The 17,430-nt window shown below is 41.8% G+C and overlaps 1 protein-coding gene across 2 annotated transcripts in view; it reads right to left on the bottom strand.

Annotated features, from left to right (window-relative positions):
- Positions 1-449: 449 nt before the first annotated feature.
- The window catches only part of nek2 (NIMA-related kinase 2), a 52,230-nt gene continuing 35,249 nt past the window's right edge, over positions 450-17,430 (bottom strand). For both annotated transcript variants that reach the window (XM_078405779.1, XM_078405778.1), the window contains exons 2-9: positions 16,322-16,539; positions 15,070-15,310; positions 14,614-14,696; positions 10,004-10,130; positions 7,057-7,279; positions 5,603-5,657; positions 2,791-2,864; positions 450-1,685 (exon numbers count right to left, since the gene is read on the bottom strand). In XM_078405779.1, the coding sequence (XP_078261905.1) occupies positions 1,453-1,685; positions 2,791-2,864; positions 5,603-5,657; positions 7,057-7,279; positions 10,004-10,130; positions 14,614-14,696; positions 15,070-15,310; positions 16,322-16,539 (1,254 nt within the window). In that variant the 3' untranslated portion in view covers positions 450-1,452. The remainder of the gene's footprint in view (positions 1,686-2,790; positions 2,865-5,602; positions 5,658-7,056; positions 7,280-10,003; positions 10,131-14,613; positions 14,697-15,069; positions 15,311-16,321; positions 16,540-17,430) is intronic.

The raw sequence follows: 17,430 nt of genomic DNA, 5'->3' as shown, positions 1-17,430 counted from the left end.
GCAAGGTCCTCAATGAGTAATTCTCCCGTTTTTACTGTGGAGAACTTGGAGAGACTGGGGAACTTGGGTCAGTTAGTGGAGATGTCAAGGACAGTCCATATTATGCTGAAGGAGATGCTGGACATCCTAATGCACATGAAGGTAGATAAATCACCTGTGCCTGATCAGATATATCCAAGGACACTTTGGTGTCTGTATTTTTTTAATCTATACATATTCACAGAACCATTTGTTGTTTATTACAGGTTTTATAGAGTACTACGTTTACATATCTGATGTGCTGCTGCAAGTAAGAATTTAATTGTTCCATTTCAGGACATATGACAATAAAACACTCTTGGCTCTTGCTTGCAGGAGGGGTTGATAGGGGGAACAGCAAGAGAATGTTTCCAATCCTGAAGTATCTTGAACTGAGGCAGCACAATCATTTCAGAATAACGTATTAACCATTTCAGATAGAGAAAAGGTGGAAAGTCATTTTCTAGATGGTTGCAACTCTGAATATATCCCAAATGGATGCGGACAGACACCAGTGAATCAAGGAACGTGGAGGCAAAGTGCAGGAACGTGGAGGCAAAGTGCAGTAACGTGATGACAATACAACATTGGGTCAACTATAATTTTATTGAACATCAGGCTTGAAGGTCTGATTGGCTTGCCCCTGCTTACATTCTCAGAAATTTTACTTTTATATCAAATAATGGAAAACCAACCACCGGCTTTACATCATCCAAAAAAAAGTGCAACTTTCAACTTTGTTGGGTAAATACAATTTGCCATACTAAACATGCTGTTTTATACATCCAGGCCAAATTTTCTTTTCTCCAAAAGAGAGTGATTACATATCAGTTTCCTGCCCCACCAAAGTTGTTACCATCTTAGATTACAGATACAAATGTTTAAATACAGGATCACACACTGTGCAATTTAGAAATCAGTTTATACATTGTATATCTTGCAATGAAAAGTTAATCTTTTCAAAGCAAAAAGAACTATTTACTACAAACTAAAATACAAGATCTGAAAATAATATTTTACAACTCATCTGATCTCACAAAATGTTACAGCAGTGCGAGTGCAAAGTCTTAAAAAAATAATATTGTACAATCTCACAGCATGGTCTGTAGTTTGTGGTTTTAACTGCATAAAATTCAGAAGCAAAGTTCCAAAAGGATGAAGAATAATAATGGGGAAGGATCTGTGACTCGCACAGGGAGAATCAATGGGAAAAGAACACATGAGGAAAAGTGAATTATCATGCTGGATAATGCAATTGGTTGATCTTTCATATGCTGATAGCAAGAAGTTTTTTTCCATTTCTGTGTGTAGGTTTAAGATCCTAAATGTTCAGTCGTCACCTTCATGAGTTAAAAGATAATTGGTCCACGATGGACTAAACAGCTTTTCAGAGAATCTGCATTTTAAAATACATTGTCAATGATAAAAAATAAATTAGCGCATCCCCAGAAGCTGTCTGCTTTTTAGCTGATAATTTTTTTCCATTTCACATAATGCTCTGGCTCGCAGGTTGGCAGCCTGTAATCTTTTCTTCAGATCAAAGTTCTTTGGTTTATTAAGAAGTTGTTTTGTTGCATCCGTTTCCTTAAAGTGAATATTCTCTTTACTTTCTCCTGCAAAATGAACTTTCCTCTTCCCTGGGGAGGTTTCGGTGTCTATGTAATCATCTAATAGAGAAGCCAGAACAAAAATAAAAACGGAAATATTTTGTGAGTTACATGGATTCCAGCTTCCAAACAAAATATACAAACGAGTTAATCCATTATCAATGCATAGTATGATCTAAGAGTAAGTTTTGTTGTTTTTTTCCCCCTAAATCAGGCATGTGAGTGAGGTAAAAAAAAGAAGAGGAAAAGAGTCGAGTGCTTGCGAGAGGCATACAACGGGGCCACAAAATGATCAGTTTCAAGTTACACACAAAATTACCAGTTTCAAGACTCTTTTTAGTGCATTAATTGATAATCAGCCCAAAAGGTGGTGCCGGGGGCAGAGGGAGGACCGGGTGAGAGCGGGAGCGCGAGGGTGTCAGGTGAAGGTGTGCCGCCACTTGCGGGGGCTGCTCTCTCCCTCAGCCCCAGCGAGATCTGCACAGCTCCTCCACTCTCTTCCCCAGCCCCGTCTCCCTCTAGCGCAGCAAAATAAGAACAAACACAAGTGTTGTAGTTGTAGTTCAGAAGCCCCGGGGTGAGCGGCGGCAGGGAGGAGGGAATAATAGGCAACAAAGACAAACATGTCTAACAATGTTTCCCGATTTTTAATAAAAATATACATTATAAACGAAGAAAATATGTTACATTACTTTGCATGAATTAATACTTTTATCATAAAAAGTGAATTTAAGGACTTAAGGACCTTTGATAAATCCAAGGACTTAAGGCTTTGAAAAACAGAGTTTCAAATTCAAGGGCTTTCAAGGACTGTATGAGCCCTGTTATCCTCTCATGATTTTATACCTGAAACTAACTTCTGTAGATAACTAATAAGCATTCCATATTCTTGTCTTTAATTCCTTATTTCCTACATCTGCAATGTTTTGCTATTCAAAACAAATTTATTTCACCAAAACTAGTTCCAGCAGCCTTTGTCTTGTCGAAATAATTGTGTACAGTATACACTTATTTTGGATAAACTCAGGAAACTGATCAGTAAAAAACCTAGGAAATTCAAATATTTCATTCAAAATTAGATGACATGTTTCATACACTATTAGTGGCTATTACGTTAAGGGTTGATAAGGTACAAATGCTAGGAGATTTTGCTTATGGCACATACCCAACTGACCAAATGGCATCTTTATTTTTTGCTGTTGCTTCATCATGGTGTAATTGTTTAGTAAGCTCTCCGCTCTGTTCACAGAAACAAAAAAGCGTCAAAATTATTTATTTCTTTATTTATCGTTTTACCATACCAATAGAAAAGGAACTCTTTGCAAGATCTTATTCTGCTTAAGAAAATACAACTTAATAAAATACAGAAAATGTAATCAATACTGTGAAAGCAAAAACAAATAAAATCTGTGCTGACATTTTTTCGGTTCAACGTTGGAATTTAAGTAAAAACAATTCACATGGATATTCTAAAATGGTGCTCATTCATGTAGTGTTCCTACTTGCAGTACTCTACCAAGGAGGTGGCTCTAGAAATCATGGACGCATTGGTGATCATTTTCCAATGTTCTATAGATTCAGGATCAGTTCCTGTGGATTGGAGGGTAGCTAATGTTATCCCACTTTTTAAGAAAGGAGGGAGAGAGAAAACAGGAAATTATAGGCCAGTTTGGCATCAGTGGTGGGGGAGATGCTGGAGTCAATTATAAAAGACGAAATTGCGGAGCATTTGGATAGCAGTAACAGGATCGTTCCGAGTCAGCATGGATTTACGAAGGGGAAGTCATGCTTGACTAATCTTCTGGAATTTTTTTGAGGATGTAACTAGGAAAATGGCCAGGGGAGAGCCGGTGGATGTTGTGTACCTTGACTTTCAGAAAGCCTTCGACAAGGTCCCTCATAGATTAGTGGGCAAAATTAGAGCACATGGTATTGGGGGTAGGGTATTGACATGGCAGACAGAAAGCAAAGAGTGGGGAAAAATGGGTCCCTTTCAGAATGGCAGGCAGTGACTAGTGGGGTACCGCAAGGCTCAGTGCTGGAGCCACAGCTATTTACAAAATACATTAATGACTTGGATGAAGGGATTAAAAGTAACATTAACAAATTTGCAGATGACACAAAGCTGGGTGGCAGTGTGAACGGTGAGGAAGATGCTATGAGGTTGCAGGGTGACTTGGACAGGTTGTGCGAATGGGCGGATGCATGGCAGATGCAGTTTAATGTGGATAAGTGTTATCCACTGGTGGTAAGAATAGGAAGGCAGATTATTATCTGAATGGTGTTAAGTTAGGAAAAGGGGACGTACAACGAGATCTGGGTGTCCCAGTGCATCAGTCACTGAAAGGAAGCAAGCAGATACAGCAGGCAGTGAAGAGAGCTAATGGAATATTGGCCTTCATAACATGAGGAGTTGAGTATAGGAGCAAAGAGGCCCTTCTGCAGTTGTACAGGGCCCTAGTGAGACCGCACCTGGAGTAGTGTGCGCAGTTTCGGTCTCCAAATTTGAGGAAGGATATTCTTGCTATTGAGGGCATGCAGCATAGGTTCACTAGGTTAATTCCCGGAATGGCGGGACTATCGTATGTTGAAAGACTGGAGCGACTAGGCTTGTATACACTGGAATTTAGAAGGATGAGAGGGGATCTTATTGAAACATAAGATTATTAAGGGGTTGGACACGTTAGAGGCAGGAAACATGTTCCCAATGTTGGGGGAGTATAAAACCACGGGCCACAGTTTAAGAATAAGGGGTAGGCCATTTAGAATGGAGATGAGGAAAAACATTTTCAGTCAGAGTTGTAAATCTGTGGAATTCTCTGCCTCAGAAGGCAGTGGAGGCCAATTCTCTGAATGCTTTCAAGAGAGCTAGATAGAGCTCTTAAGGATAGCAGTCAGGGGGTATGGGGAGAAGGCAGGAACAGGGTACTGATTGAGAATGATCAACCATGATCACATTGAATGGTGATACTAGCTCGAAGGACTGAATGGCCTACTCCTGCACCTATTATCTATAGTCTCTCCAGCATGATAGATTCAAATGACATGAAGTTAAGCTTCTTAAAAATGAACTAGTTCTAATAGATACCCTGAAAATCCTGTGCTTAGCGAGGTCCAAATGTGTTTATAATGTCAAAGTAATTTGTTAATAGACACTGTTTTGACCTTAAAAAAATAATTATGTGCATTGCACTTTGTTATACAAACATTCCAGACAGCAATTTAAAAAACTTAAAAATAAAATGGCTTTCTGGTTTCATGTCATAAGAATTCTATAATATGATTAGTGGTTCATACTTCACTGTTGCTGTCCCCAAGGGAACCCATTGAACACTCACATGACAGCAGCAAGTGTCAGAAAAGGGGGAATTGCTACCAACAAACAGCTTAAATTTAGTTTAGGTTTATATATATAGCCTGGAAACAGGCCCTTCGGCCCACCGAGTCCACGCAAACGACCCAAATCACCTACAAACCTGCCCGTCTTTGGAATGTGGGAGGAAGAAAACCCATACGGTCACAGGGAGAATGTATAAACTCTTTCTAGAAAGCACTTGTAGTAAGGATTGAACCCAGGTCTCTGGTGTTGTGCGACTACCACCATCCAGCAATATTATTGTTCTTCCCCCAATCCACCCTTCCTACATTCTCAAGAAATGGTGTTGCGTCATCAATAAGAGCAAACTCCAGATAAAGATTTATATTAAAATGTCATTAATAAAAAGTTTAGTAAAATATTTGAATTCTAACTATACAATGTTGTTCCAATGATATCCTACAGCTGTCATGAACACAAAAGTTGGATATAGATTTGACATACAACATATATTCCCATTAGCTGACTTGCAAGTGGGGGAGGGAATTGTATGAACTGTATTGAAAAGGTTTCTTAGCAATGGAATGAGATTTGCAATAAAATGTTGGCAATTTTACACAGGAAGAGAAATGGCACACATTATTAAACAGGGATCCATTACCTAGAAAACTTTTCCTCTGCCAGCCTCTCTCGGATGCAAAGTTCTCGTTCACGCTCTGGAAATTTTTTAATTGAACGCAGCATTAACGATACAAGTAAAATTGCCATTTGTGATTGCAAGGTAATGGAATTGACACTTGTGTATACGATTTAAAAGTGATGCCCTTTTTTGGGAATTATTTGTTATACTTTACTCCTGATAACGTCAATGATCTAGAAAATGAAACGTATTTTCTTTCTCTACAGATGCCTTCTAAACCAAATATTTCAAAAGTTTACCAGATCCCTCAACACCCTAGACTTCTAGCATCTGAACTCCTTTTGCTTAATTCAGCAAGAAACAGTAGAAGAAAGAACATGCATAATACATGGCATTGATTCAGATTGAAATGCCTAGAACTTGGTCACTTCATCCTGCCTTCCACCAAAAGACTAGCAGATCAATGAATAATGATTTATAATTACTCTAGGTGGCTACTCCACATTTTCATGTGATGTGAGAAAGAAAATGCAAAGAAAAACTAAAGTTTCAAAGTGAATTAGACAGTCAAGAATCATACGGCATGGAATAGATCTTTGGGCGCACTGAGTGCACACTGACAATCATGCATTCAATCTCACCAATCCTTTTTTCTCTCCACATACCCATCCACTAGCCCCAAACTCTACTACTTAATTACACACAAGGAGTGATTTACATTGGCTAATTAACCTACCAGAGCTCTGGGATATGGAGGAAAGTGGAATACTGTAAAAGCCACATGACCACAGGGAGAGCAAGCAAATTCTACAAAGACAGCAATGAACCTGGATTGCTGGAGCTGTGAAGCAGCAGCAGCTCTACCAGCTGCACTACTATTACACTCTTACGTTACTCTGCAGCAAACACAGTGGCACAGCTGGTAGAGCCGTTGCATCACGGTGCCAGAGACCTGAATTTGATCCTGTTTTCAGGTGATGTTTGTGTAGATTTTGTACATTGTTTGACTGGGCAAGCTTCCTCCAAGTTCTCGTTTCCCCACACATCCCCAAAGATGTGCAGGTTTGTAGGTAAGTGGGCCTCTGTAAATTGCCCCTAGTGTGTAGGGAGTGGGTGAGAAAGTGGGATAACATAGAACTGGTGTGAACGGCTGATTGATGGGCAGCATGATCGGTGGGCTGAAAGGCCCGTTTCCATGCTCTAAGCATTTCAATGCTGTACCCAAAATACTTCATCCCTCTTAAGAAAGAGTCAGCTTGTGGAAACAACCCACTAGTTTATTTTGCTGTGTGAATGAGATCTTCAATGCCACCATTGTGGGGCCACTGTTAGGTGGTGCACCGAAGGGCAAGCCACATTTTTCAATCAATTGGGAATTAGAATCTACCAAATGCAGGGAACACACCCCAAACTCATAATGGCATCCCCTTTCCAATTACTGAATGTGCTCGATTAAATCAAACAGGTATAATTACGTTCAAGAAGCTCTTCTCGGTCTTTCAAGGCCTTCTCCCTATTGTGAAGTTGATCCTCTTTAAGTTTGAGCTCAATCATCAGTGGATTACTGTCCTGGAAATTATCATTATCCAGACATTTACTCCCTCTCCTTTCAGCTGAAATTTTGCGCTGTTCTTCAGCCACCAAATTTGCAATCAAGAAATGCTGCATTAGTTCATCCACAGTTGGCCTCAAGTAATCCTGGTTCACAAATAGATAAACACATTTACATTGAAAAAAATGAATAAACAACTAATTTAAATTGTAAAAACATAGTCGGTTCAATTCTGTGGGAGTAGAAATGGGATCACAAAACTGCATCTTCCAAGTGGACTCCAATTATCTATCTAGATATTACTAAAACTCATCTTGTTTGTATGTATGTATGCTCCTGAAATACAGCCGAAACGGTACACAATAGCACAACAATTTTAGGGGCACCATACTCGCCATTCGCCTGTGGTGTGCAGTAGTATCAAGTTTCGTTCAAAATCGTTGCACTCTTGTGTACCATTTTGACTGCATTTCGGACACATCTCCCATAAAATGAACATCGCCATTTTGATCTCATATACTTCCGTGTTCATCCTGCGTCACAATGGGAACCCAACGGGCATCCGCGCGTGCGCAGTTGGACGAGGGTTGCCGGGCTCGGCGGCGGCGCACCTACGCAGTATTGGCGGGTGGACCGGCGCACCCCGCACCTGACCTTCCTCCCATCGTGCAGCGCAGCGGCAGAGAAGGTCAAAGAAGATAGCCACCAGCAGGCCGAACATGGGGCAGCGCCTTGCGGCCGCTCTCCTGCTGCCGCAATGGCCGCCCAGGGCGAGTGGCTCCCTCTCCCCTTTCCTCTTCCCCCCTCGCCTGATCCCAGCCCCGGAGGAGACTCCCTGGCCGCCACAGCCTCGGATATACCCTGGGATCTTGTTGTGCGCTTTTGGAGTGGGGGACGGGAGGGTAATAATAATAATAATTTTGTCATATGTAGGTTGGCACAGGGTCAACGATACAATGAAATAGACCAATGCAGGAGAGGTTTGGAGCCGATTGGGGTTGTGGTTCAAATGCAAGGATTATTTGAGTGTAATCTGAGTGGGATTTTGCTGTGCATTGCAGGGGAGGGGGATGTGGGGGGTTTGACTGATTCTGGGGGATGAGCAGTGTGCTGGACCAATGCAAGAGAGGTTTGGAACCGATTGGGGTTGTGGTTCAAATGCAAGGGTTATTCGAGTATAATCTGAGTGGGATCTTGCTGTGCATTGCAGGGGAGGGGGATGTGGGAGGGGGTCTTACTGATTCTAGTTCAACAAAGAAATTGACAAGGTACGAAAGAACCTTTAGTAAAAACAGGACCCAACAGGTCCATGGGTTGTCTAGTATCCCTTAAAATTACTTTATCCCTCTTAAGAGTCAGCTTGTGGAAACAACCCACTAGTTTATTTTACTGTGTGAATGAGATATTCAATACCACTTCATTGTACTTGCAAACCAGATTTAAAAAACTACCACGGTTAACAGAATTCAAAAGTTTCACCCATTTGTGAACTGACAAGAGAAAATGGTGAAATTTGTTGCTCGAGCCAAATGGTTCAACTGGACCCTTCAGAGAAGCAACACAAGATCTCTACCCAATTCAACCTACAATTTTAGCCCTCCATAAAGTGTCTTAATAGTCTCACTGAAGTTATTTGCTGACCACCTTCATGAAGAGTGGAAGACATGCAATGTTGGCACAAGTGAGATTTCAGTGTTGATGCAAGAAGCACAGTAACTGTTCATGATCCAAATTCAAGATATTGTTTTATCAACAAAGCAATATAAAGTGCATTCTCATTCCTACATGTTCATGGGTTTGGTCATCCTCAGTGGGGCTAGAACTTTATGTTTGCCTCCTGCAAGATTTCTGCTCATCTCGTCTCACTAGTTGCCAATATCTCTGAAGATCGGAACAAACCATATATTTTTTACTGAAGGTCAGTCACCTCATCCACATGAATGGTGTTGGCGCTTCATATGGATGAAGGGCCAAATACAAGTAGCAGGTAAGAAATCAGATGCAGAGGAGGTTCCAATCATATTGATGTGCATGCTGCTATAAGCTAGCATCCACAACCACTCACTGGCCACCAGCACCATCAAATCCATTGTCGTCACTTAGGATGCAGCTGTCATCTTCTGCATTGTGCCCAACACATAACATAAAACATCAAATAAAAGATCATACTATCATGTAATAGAAGCAGAATTAGGCCATTTGGCCCATCAAGTCTACTCTGCCATTCGATCATGGCTGATCTATCTTTCCCTCCAAACCCCTTTCCCTTGCCTTCTCCCCATAACCTCAAACACCCAAACTAATCAAGAATCTATCTACCTCTGCCTTAAATATATCCATTGACGGCCTCCACAGCCTTCTGTGGCAAAGAATTCCAGATTCACCACCCTCGGAGTAAAGAAATTTCTCACCTCCTTCCTAAAAGAACATCCTTTAATTCTGAAACTGAGCTGGTTTACAGATAAACACATTTATCTACGAGTTAATCCTAGACTCTCCCACTAGTGGAAACATCCTCTCCACATCCACTCTATTCAAGCCTTTCACTATTCTGTATGTTTCAATGAGCCCCCCCTCATTCTTCTAAACTCCATAAGAGTACAGGTCCAGTGCTGTCAAACACTCATCATATGTTAACCGACTCATTCCTGGGATCAATCTTGTAAACCTCCTCTGGACCCTCTCCGGAACCAGCACAACTTTCCTCAGATATCGTGCCCAAAATTGACAATATTCCAAATGTTGCCTGACCAGTGCCTTGTAGAGCCTGAGCATTACATCCCTGTTTTTGTATACAGGCCCTCTCGAAATATTTCTTTATTAAAGGAACAAATGAAAGCTATATTATGGGAGAACAAGCCAATACTAACCTTAAGATTTAACATTCTACCAAGAAGATCATTTAGGTAATCCGAGTAGCGAAATGGGATTCTTCTAAACTTGCCTTCCCTTATTTTCTCTGCTAATTCCTTCTGGTTAAATGCAGTGAAAGGCGGGCTTGAAAATAAAGTTACAAGTTAAATCAACTCTTCTTTTGAAATATAATGCAGACAAAGGGAAAATTAGATCACGTGACAAGTACAAGTATGAAAAATGGCAATTCTGAAACAGTGCATTGTCCAGCAGGCTGAGGAAGGACCTCACTGTGGTATAGAAAATTATGATGGGCACAGGTTTAAAGGTAAGGAATAAGAAGTTTAGAAGGGATACGAGGCAGATTTTGTCCCCCCATCTAGACTGGTTGGAATCTGTAAAGCATTGCCTGAAAGTCCAAGTCTCTTACAACATTTTAAAATTGTATTTAGATGAACACTTCAATCACCACAATCAGAAGGCCATGGGATTCTGGGAAAAGAAACAAGCATGATTGTTGGCACAGAACTAGTGAGTTAAAGGGCTTGTTTCTGTGTTGTTCCTCACTCCTATTAGACTCCTGAGCCAGAAATTGAAACGAATCTTTAAAAATCTTGCATCGGAAAAAGCATGAAAATATACATTTGTGCATTTTTAATAACAGTCTTTTTAAACTTTATTCCATTCTTATCAAATGTAGAGATTATGGCCCGAATCAGGCAGCACATCCAAAAAAATTATTTAGATGGATACAAAGTGCTGTATTAACTCTGCAGGTCAGGCAGCATCGTTGAAGAAAAGGGATAGATGACTTTTCAGGTTGGGACACATCTTCAGATTCAAGTTACTATTTTTATTACAAACAAATTCCTTGCACCTCCACCACAACCAGCGGCTCCTTTTCAGACCCACTTTCAGATGCAATGAGCTAGTATCTCATGAGTGCCATTATTCACTAGGGAGAAGCTTCTTCAGGATATCCTTCAAAAGGGTCTTAAAAAGGACCAACCACTAACCCCATGGTCCTACATTTGAGGTGCAAAAAGGCAAATAGAACAGTATTGAGAAAATAACTGCTGTGAGCAACCCATTGCTTCACCCTCCATACCTCAGCAAAACTGCTTTTACTCAAAGTCCCGAGCACATGAAGCCTGGCACAATGTCAGCCACAATGTATTCCAAGAGATTTGGATCAGGGCGACAGGGAAATCAACATTTCCCTTTTACAGTCCAACTTCATCTACAAAAGATACCAACATTAATGTTTTCGCCCTTCATAAATATTCCTGTGTATATAACAGACCAATCGATATATACAAATTGGAAATCTTCCTTCTGTAGTTCATCATCAGCATCAGAAAATGGCCACAAGATGTCATCATTTAATGCAAATGGCTCCTTTCTGAATGCAGTCAAGTGGAGACATAAGGTACTGCAGATGCTGGAATATTGAGCAAAACACAAAGTTCTGAAGGAACTCAGTGGATCAGGTAACATGTGAGAATGGACAGACAATGTTTCAAGTCGGGACTCTTCTCTCTGATTGCAGTAGAAATGGGAAAAAATGATAATTGCGGGTCATTAAAAAGTCTGGCAAGCAAGGGTGAATACATACAAATGCAGCAGCTTCATTGATGAGGACAGAGTTGTGTTTACCCCTGAGCCCCTCACTTTTTTATGCAACAACCAACTCTTTTGGTCTTGCTGACATTTAGGCCTAGATTATTGCTTTGACACCATTTCACATGGTTCCCAATCTCCTTGTATTTTGCCTCATCATAGTTTTTGATCATGCAACAACAGTGCTATCATTGGTGAACTTCAAGATTGAGTTGGTGCTGTACTTGACTACACAGTCCAGGGTGTAAAAGGAATAAAGCAGGGGACTGAACACACAACTTGCTGAGCAACAGTGTTGAGAGTCAGGGTGGAGGAAATACAGTACGATAGAACCTTTTTTTATCCCAGGAGGGAAATTGATCTGCCAATAGTCATAAAAGGACAAAATACATGAAACATGAAATTAAAGTGACGAGTGGAAAGGATTGGGGATGTGGAAAGATTGGAGAGGGGGGGGGGGGGGGGGGGGAGGGAAGGAAGTCAGTCTCAATCTCAGTCTACCCCACGACAGAAGGGGGAGGAGTTGTACAGTTTATTAGCCACAGGGAAGAAAGATCTCCTTGGTTCTGTGCTGCATCTTGGTGGAACCAGTCTGTTGCTGAAGGTACTCCTCATGTTGACCAGTGTGGCATGGAAGAGGTATGCTGTATTGCCCAGTATGCTCCGTTGTTTGAGGAGCATCCTTCCCTTCAAGACCACCTCCCATGAATCACAAAATCCCATGAAGCACAAAACACACGAAACATGAAATTAAAGTGACGAGTGGAAAGGATTGGGGATGTGCAAAGATTGGGGATGGGTGGGAAGGAAGTCAGTTTCAATCTCAGTCTACCCCGCAACAGAAGGGGGAGGAGTTGTACAGCTTGTTAGCCACAGGGAAGAAAGATCTCCTGTGGGTTCTGTCCTGCATCTTGGTGGAACCAGTCTGTTGCTGAAGGTACTCCTCGGGTCGACCAGTGTGGCATGGAAGAGGTGTGATGTATTGGCAAGTATGCTCCGTAGTTGAGGAGCATCCTTCCCTTCAACACGTCCCATGAACCCAACTCCGCCCCCAGGATGGAGCCAGCCTTCCTGAGGAGTTTGTTAATTCTATTGGTGCCTGTTGCCCCAGCGCACAGTGAAGATGGCATTGGCTACCACCGATTGGTAAACATCTGCAGTAGACGTTGAAGGAGCAGAGCCTTCTCAAAAAGTACAGCCGGCTCTGTCCCTTCTTGTACAGGGCCTCAGCGTTCCTGGACCAGTCCAGTTTACTGTCCAGGTACACTCCAAGGTATTTGTGCTCCCTGGTAAACTGCACATCCACACCATTGATGGAGGCAGGGGACAGGGGTGTTCCTCTCCTCCTAAAGTCCACCATCAACCCCTTTGTCTTGTCGGTGTTGTGCTGCAGGTGATTCAGCCCATACCACTCAAAGTCACTGACTACACCTTGGTATTCAGCTTCCCTCCCCTTACTGATGAGGCCCACAATTGCAGTCATCTGAAAACTTCTGCAGGTGGCAGGATTCAGAGTTATATCTGAAGTCTGAGGTGTAGATGGTGAACAGGAAGGTCCCCTGTGGGGCCCCTGTGTTGCTCACTACCAGGTCCGAGACACCGCTCTGCAGCCTGACATATTATAGTCGTCCAGTTTGGTAGTTGGTGATCCAGGACACCAATGGAGCATCCATCCGCATCTTCGTCAGTTTGTTCCCCAGCAGTGTAGGCCGGATGGTGTTAAAAGCACTGGAGAAGTCAAAAACCATGACTCTCAAAGCTTCTCGGCTTATCCAAATATTATCCTAACTGATTGAAGTCCGCCAGTCAGGAAGTCCGGAGCCAGTTGCAGATGGAGGCCCCAGGCCCAAAGTCTAGGAGGTTTAGGATGAGCTTATCATGAACTTATCATGGTGAAGGCCAAGTTGTAGTACAAATAATAACATCATGACAGTGTTCTTATTGTCAAGGTGATTCAGTACCATTAAAGAAATCATAGGCAATGAGGGTACTGATGGAAAATGGTGGTGAGATAGAAGATCTACAATGGTGGTGAGATAGAAGATCTACAATGATCTTGATGAGTGGCGCAGCTAAACAAACAGTCTGGCCTGTTGCTGAACTGTATGTAATACCATATTGGAAGCTCCAAAGCCAACATGGTTTTCCAGGCACTACTGCCTGAAAGTTGTTCTGTAATGCTATAGGGAAAGATCCATCAACCTGTTTTTTGCAGTCACAAGATACTGCAGATGTTGTAATTTTGAGCAGTAAAACAAAATGCCAGAGGAACGCAGCAGGCCAGGGAGCATCTGTGGAGGCAGAAGGACATTTGACGATTCCAATAGAGACTGGATGCTTAACATGACTGCATTCTTGAGGGAGAGTCCCGACCCAAAATGCCAACGATCCCTCCGTCTCCACAGATGCTGCCTGACATGCTGAATTCCTCTAGCAGATATTTTTTGCAGCCTTTCAAAAAAAAACTCAATTTATTAACATGTATGCAAAATGCCATTCCCCCCCCCCCCCCAATTCATAGCAGATTGAACCATAAAGCCTCAGGCCATTTACTCAAGCAAAATTTTATGTCTGTGTATTAAAACAGCCATCTGCATATAGAGAAATTTGAAGAAGCAATTTTCCATTCAGGTAAACATTTCCTCCTTAAATATTGTACATCAAACATATCTTCCACCAGAGGTATTACATGCTAAGCAGATCGATGGGTTTTGTACCTTCAGCAATATCAAATCATTCAACCAAAGAATTTACTAAATTTTAGGAACTCTTATACACCTTTCCTCTCCCCTCGATTCCCACGAGTTTTTCTTTAGTGATTTTTAGTCTTTCTCATACTTCTAGAAGGTTGTGCGGACTGTGACCTACCACTCAAGATAGTTGTCAAATTAAACAAAAGGAGGAAGTGGAAGACAAAATACAAAGCTTAGCAAACCAATTAAAAGGCAACCTCAAGCAATATTTAAAAAAAATTTGCAATGCAAATAAATTTAACTAGCGTACTTACGTAAGTGCACAAAGTTCATACAGCAAACATCCTAGAGACCATATGTCAGACTTCTCATTGTAGGACATATGATTAATTTGTTCCTACAAACAAAAGGTTCAAATGATAAACATATTTGCTTGCCAAGATTTAAAATTATAATCCCAAATATCTCTCTTGTTGGATAAAACACTCTAATTAAAGAATGTAACATCTCAAAGTAATGGAATTAAAATATCCAAATAGATAACTAAATTAACAATTGCACAATAGATTGAAAATTCGATGGCTGTTATTTTCAGAATGCCCTATGAAAAAAGGATTAATTTTTTCAGCAAGAATCAAATATGGTGTTCAATTGTTATTTTATGATTGAAATTCAGGAAGTATTTTAAAAAATCAGTATGTAAAGATGGAATATAATGACAACGAATTAACCCAAATTATTGCGTGATTACTATCAAAGTCTATACTCACTGGAGACATGTAATATGGCGTGCCAACAAATGTTTTGGCAAAACTAGTGTCGTGCTGCAAAATCCTGGCCAAACCGAAATCACCTAATTTGACATTATGGTGTACGTCAAGAAAGACATTTGCAGGTTTGAGGTCTCGATGTAGCACTGTACGACCATTTTCCGAGCGTCTGTGGCATTCCCGTAAGGCCAGAGCAATCTGAGCAAGTACCCGCAAGGCAAAATCTTCTTCTACATACTGCCTGCAACATAGAGGATTTTGTCAAGGAAATAATGCACATAAAAATGTACAAGTGAATTAGTCGTCATAATAATCCAAAGACTTTGCATTCCATTATTATCAACTTTTGGAGTCCAGATCTATGCCCAGAAAAATTTCTGTGGGATAAAAGTGCATTCACACCCAAACACACTTTAATGTTCATAAATAAATAAATAGCAAAAATGACAAGTTTATTAGGGTTTATTCACACCACAGGGGAATTGCGAGTAGGGTGGGCCTAGAATTGTCGCCCTGCCGTGTACCATTTTGGCTGTGTAGAGGGCATGGTACACACATACAAACCAATAGTTTTAGTGATATGCTAGACATAGTTGGGCCCATTCCTCGTAGAGGGGGGGGGCAGGAAAAAGAGGGTGTGACTGAGAGCCCACTCTCTCCTCCCCCACCCTCACCCACCTCCCCTTTCCCCACGACCCCCCTTTCCCCACGACCCCCCTTTCCCCACTCTCTCCTCCCCCACCGCCACTCTCACTCTCCCCCACCCCCCCTTTGCCCACCACCCTCTCTCCTCCCCCCCTCCACCCACTCGCCCCCCACGCCCACTCCACTCCGTGGAGCCGTTGGCAGCGAAAGCCACTTACCAAGCGTACAGGGAGGAGGGAGCGCCGGACTACTGGAGACGGGCAGCGCGGCGGCAGCTGTGGCCTAGCGGGGATTACTCACGGCGGTTGTAGGGGAGAGGGGAGAGAGAAGCGAGGGGAGCCCCTGATTGCGGGCGGGCGGCTCCGCTAACGGTGTCCATCTCGTTTGTGCGAGTGAAGAGAGAGTCTGTGCGTGCCCTATGGTGACGGCATACGCACAGCATCCCTTGGAAAAATGTGTTTAGAAATGAAAGTTTTGAACTTGTATATACAGTTTTGAACGTGTATATTTGTATATACACATATATACATATACACACATACATACATATATATACATATACACACACACACATATACATATTATTCACTCATTGAACACACTTTACCTTTCCCTTATGCACTTGCTAATCAGGCTGGCCAGGTCGCCTCCTTCACAGAACTCCATTACAATGTACAACGTTGTATTTGTTCTGTCAATAATTCGGTCATAGTAGCGAACGATATTTGGATGCTTAAGCTCACGAAGTAAGTTCACCTCTGATACAAGCATCTGTTTCTCTGCTTCAGACATTGATCCATAATCCATCTCTTTCCAAACAAGGACCTGCAAAATTTAGCAAAGAAAAGTGCTTTTGTAGACAGACCAGATTAGTTAACCCTGCAAATTCAGATTTGCAGACGTCTCAATTAACGGCATGGTTACGCAGTGGTAGATTTGCTGCCTTCCAACTCCAGAAACCCAGGTTTTATCCTGACTACGGGTGCTGTCTGTACGGACCTTATACATTCTCCCCGTGACCGCATGGGTTTTCTCTGGGTGCTCCAGTTTCTCCCATGTTCTAAAGATGTACAGGTTTGTAGGTTAATTGGCTTTGGTAAGAATTGTAAATTATCCCCTAGTGTGTAGGATAGTACTAGTGTAAGGAGTGATGGCTGGTCTGCGCAGCCTTGGTAGGCCGAAGGGCCTGTTTCCGTTCAGTATCTCTAAACTAAACTAGATGAGTGGCTGATTATTGTGAAAATTGAGAAAGGTTTGCTGCTTGACTTTTAAAAAATAGTCAAATATAAAGCTTAGAGATATTTTTTTGTCACGTTTGGTGCCGAATCCTTCCACTTGTTGACTAGGCCATGGACGTCACAGAAGTTTAATTTTTGATCGCGTCCTACATCTGGCATTTATATTTGATTTTAAATTACTAAAGGTTAAAAAAAAAAAGCCATTCAAATTTTCACTGGTCATGTAGATCAAGTTAAATAAGGAAGGTAGACACAAAATGCTGGAGTAACTCAGCAGGTCAGGCAGCATCTTTGGAGAGAAGGAATGGGTGACTTTTTAGGTTGAGACCCTTCTTCAGACTGATGTCAGGAGAGTGGGCGGGACAAAGATAGAATGTAGTCAGAGATAGAAGACTGGGTGGGAGAACTGGGATGGGGAGGGAATGGAGTGAGAGGGAATGCAAGGGTTATTTGAAGTCAATAATATGAGGCGCTGATC

Source organism: Rhinoraja longicauda, chromosome 9 (assembly GCF_053455715.1).
Source record: "Rhinoraja longicauda isolate Sanriku21f chromosome 9, sRhiLon1.1, whole genome shotgun sequence".
NCBI lineage: Eukaryota > Metazoa > Chordata > Chondrichthyes > Rajiformes > Arhynchobatidae > Rhinoraja > Rhinoraja longicauda.
This window is presented reverse-complemented; position numbering and strand designations above follow the sequence as displayed.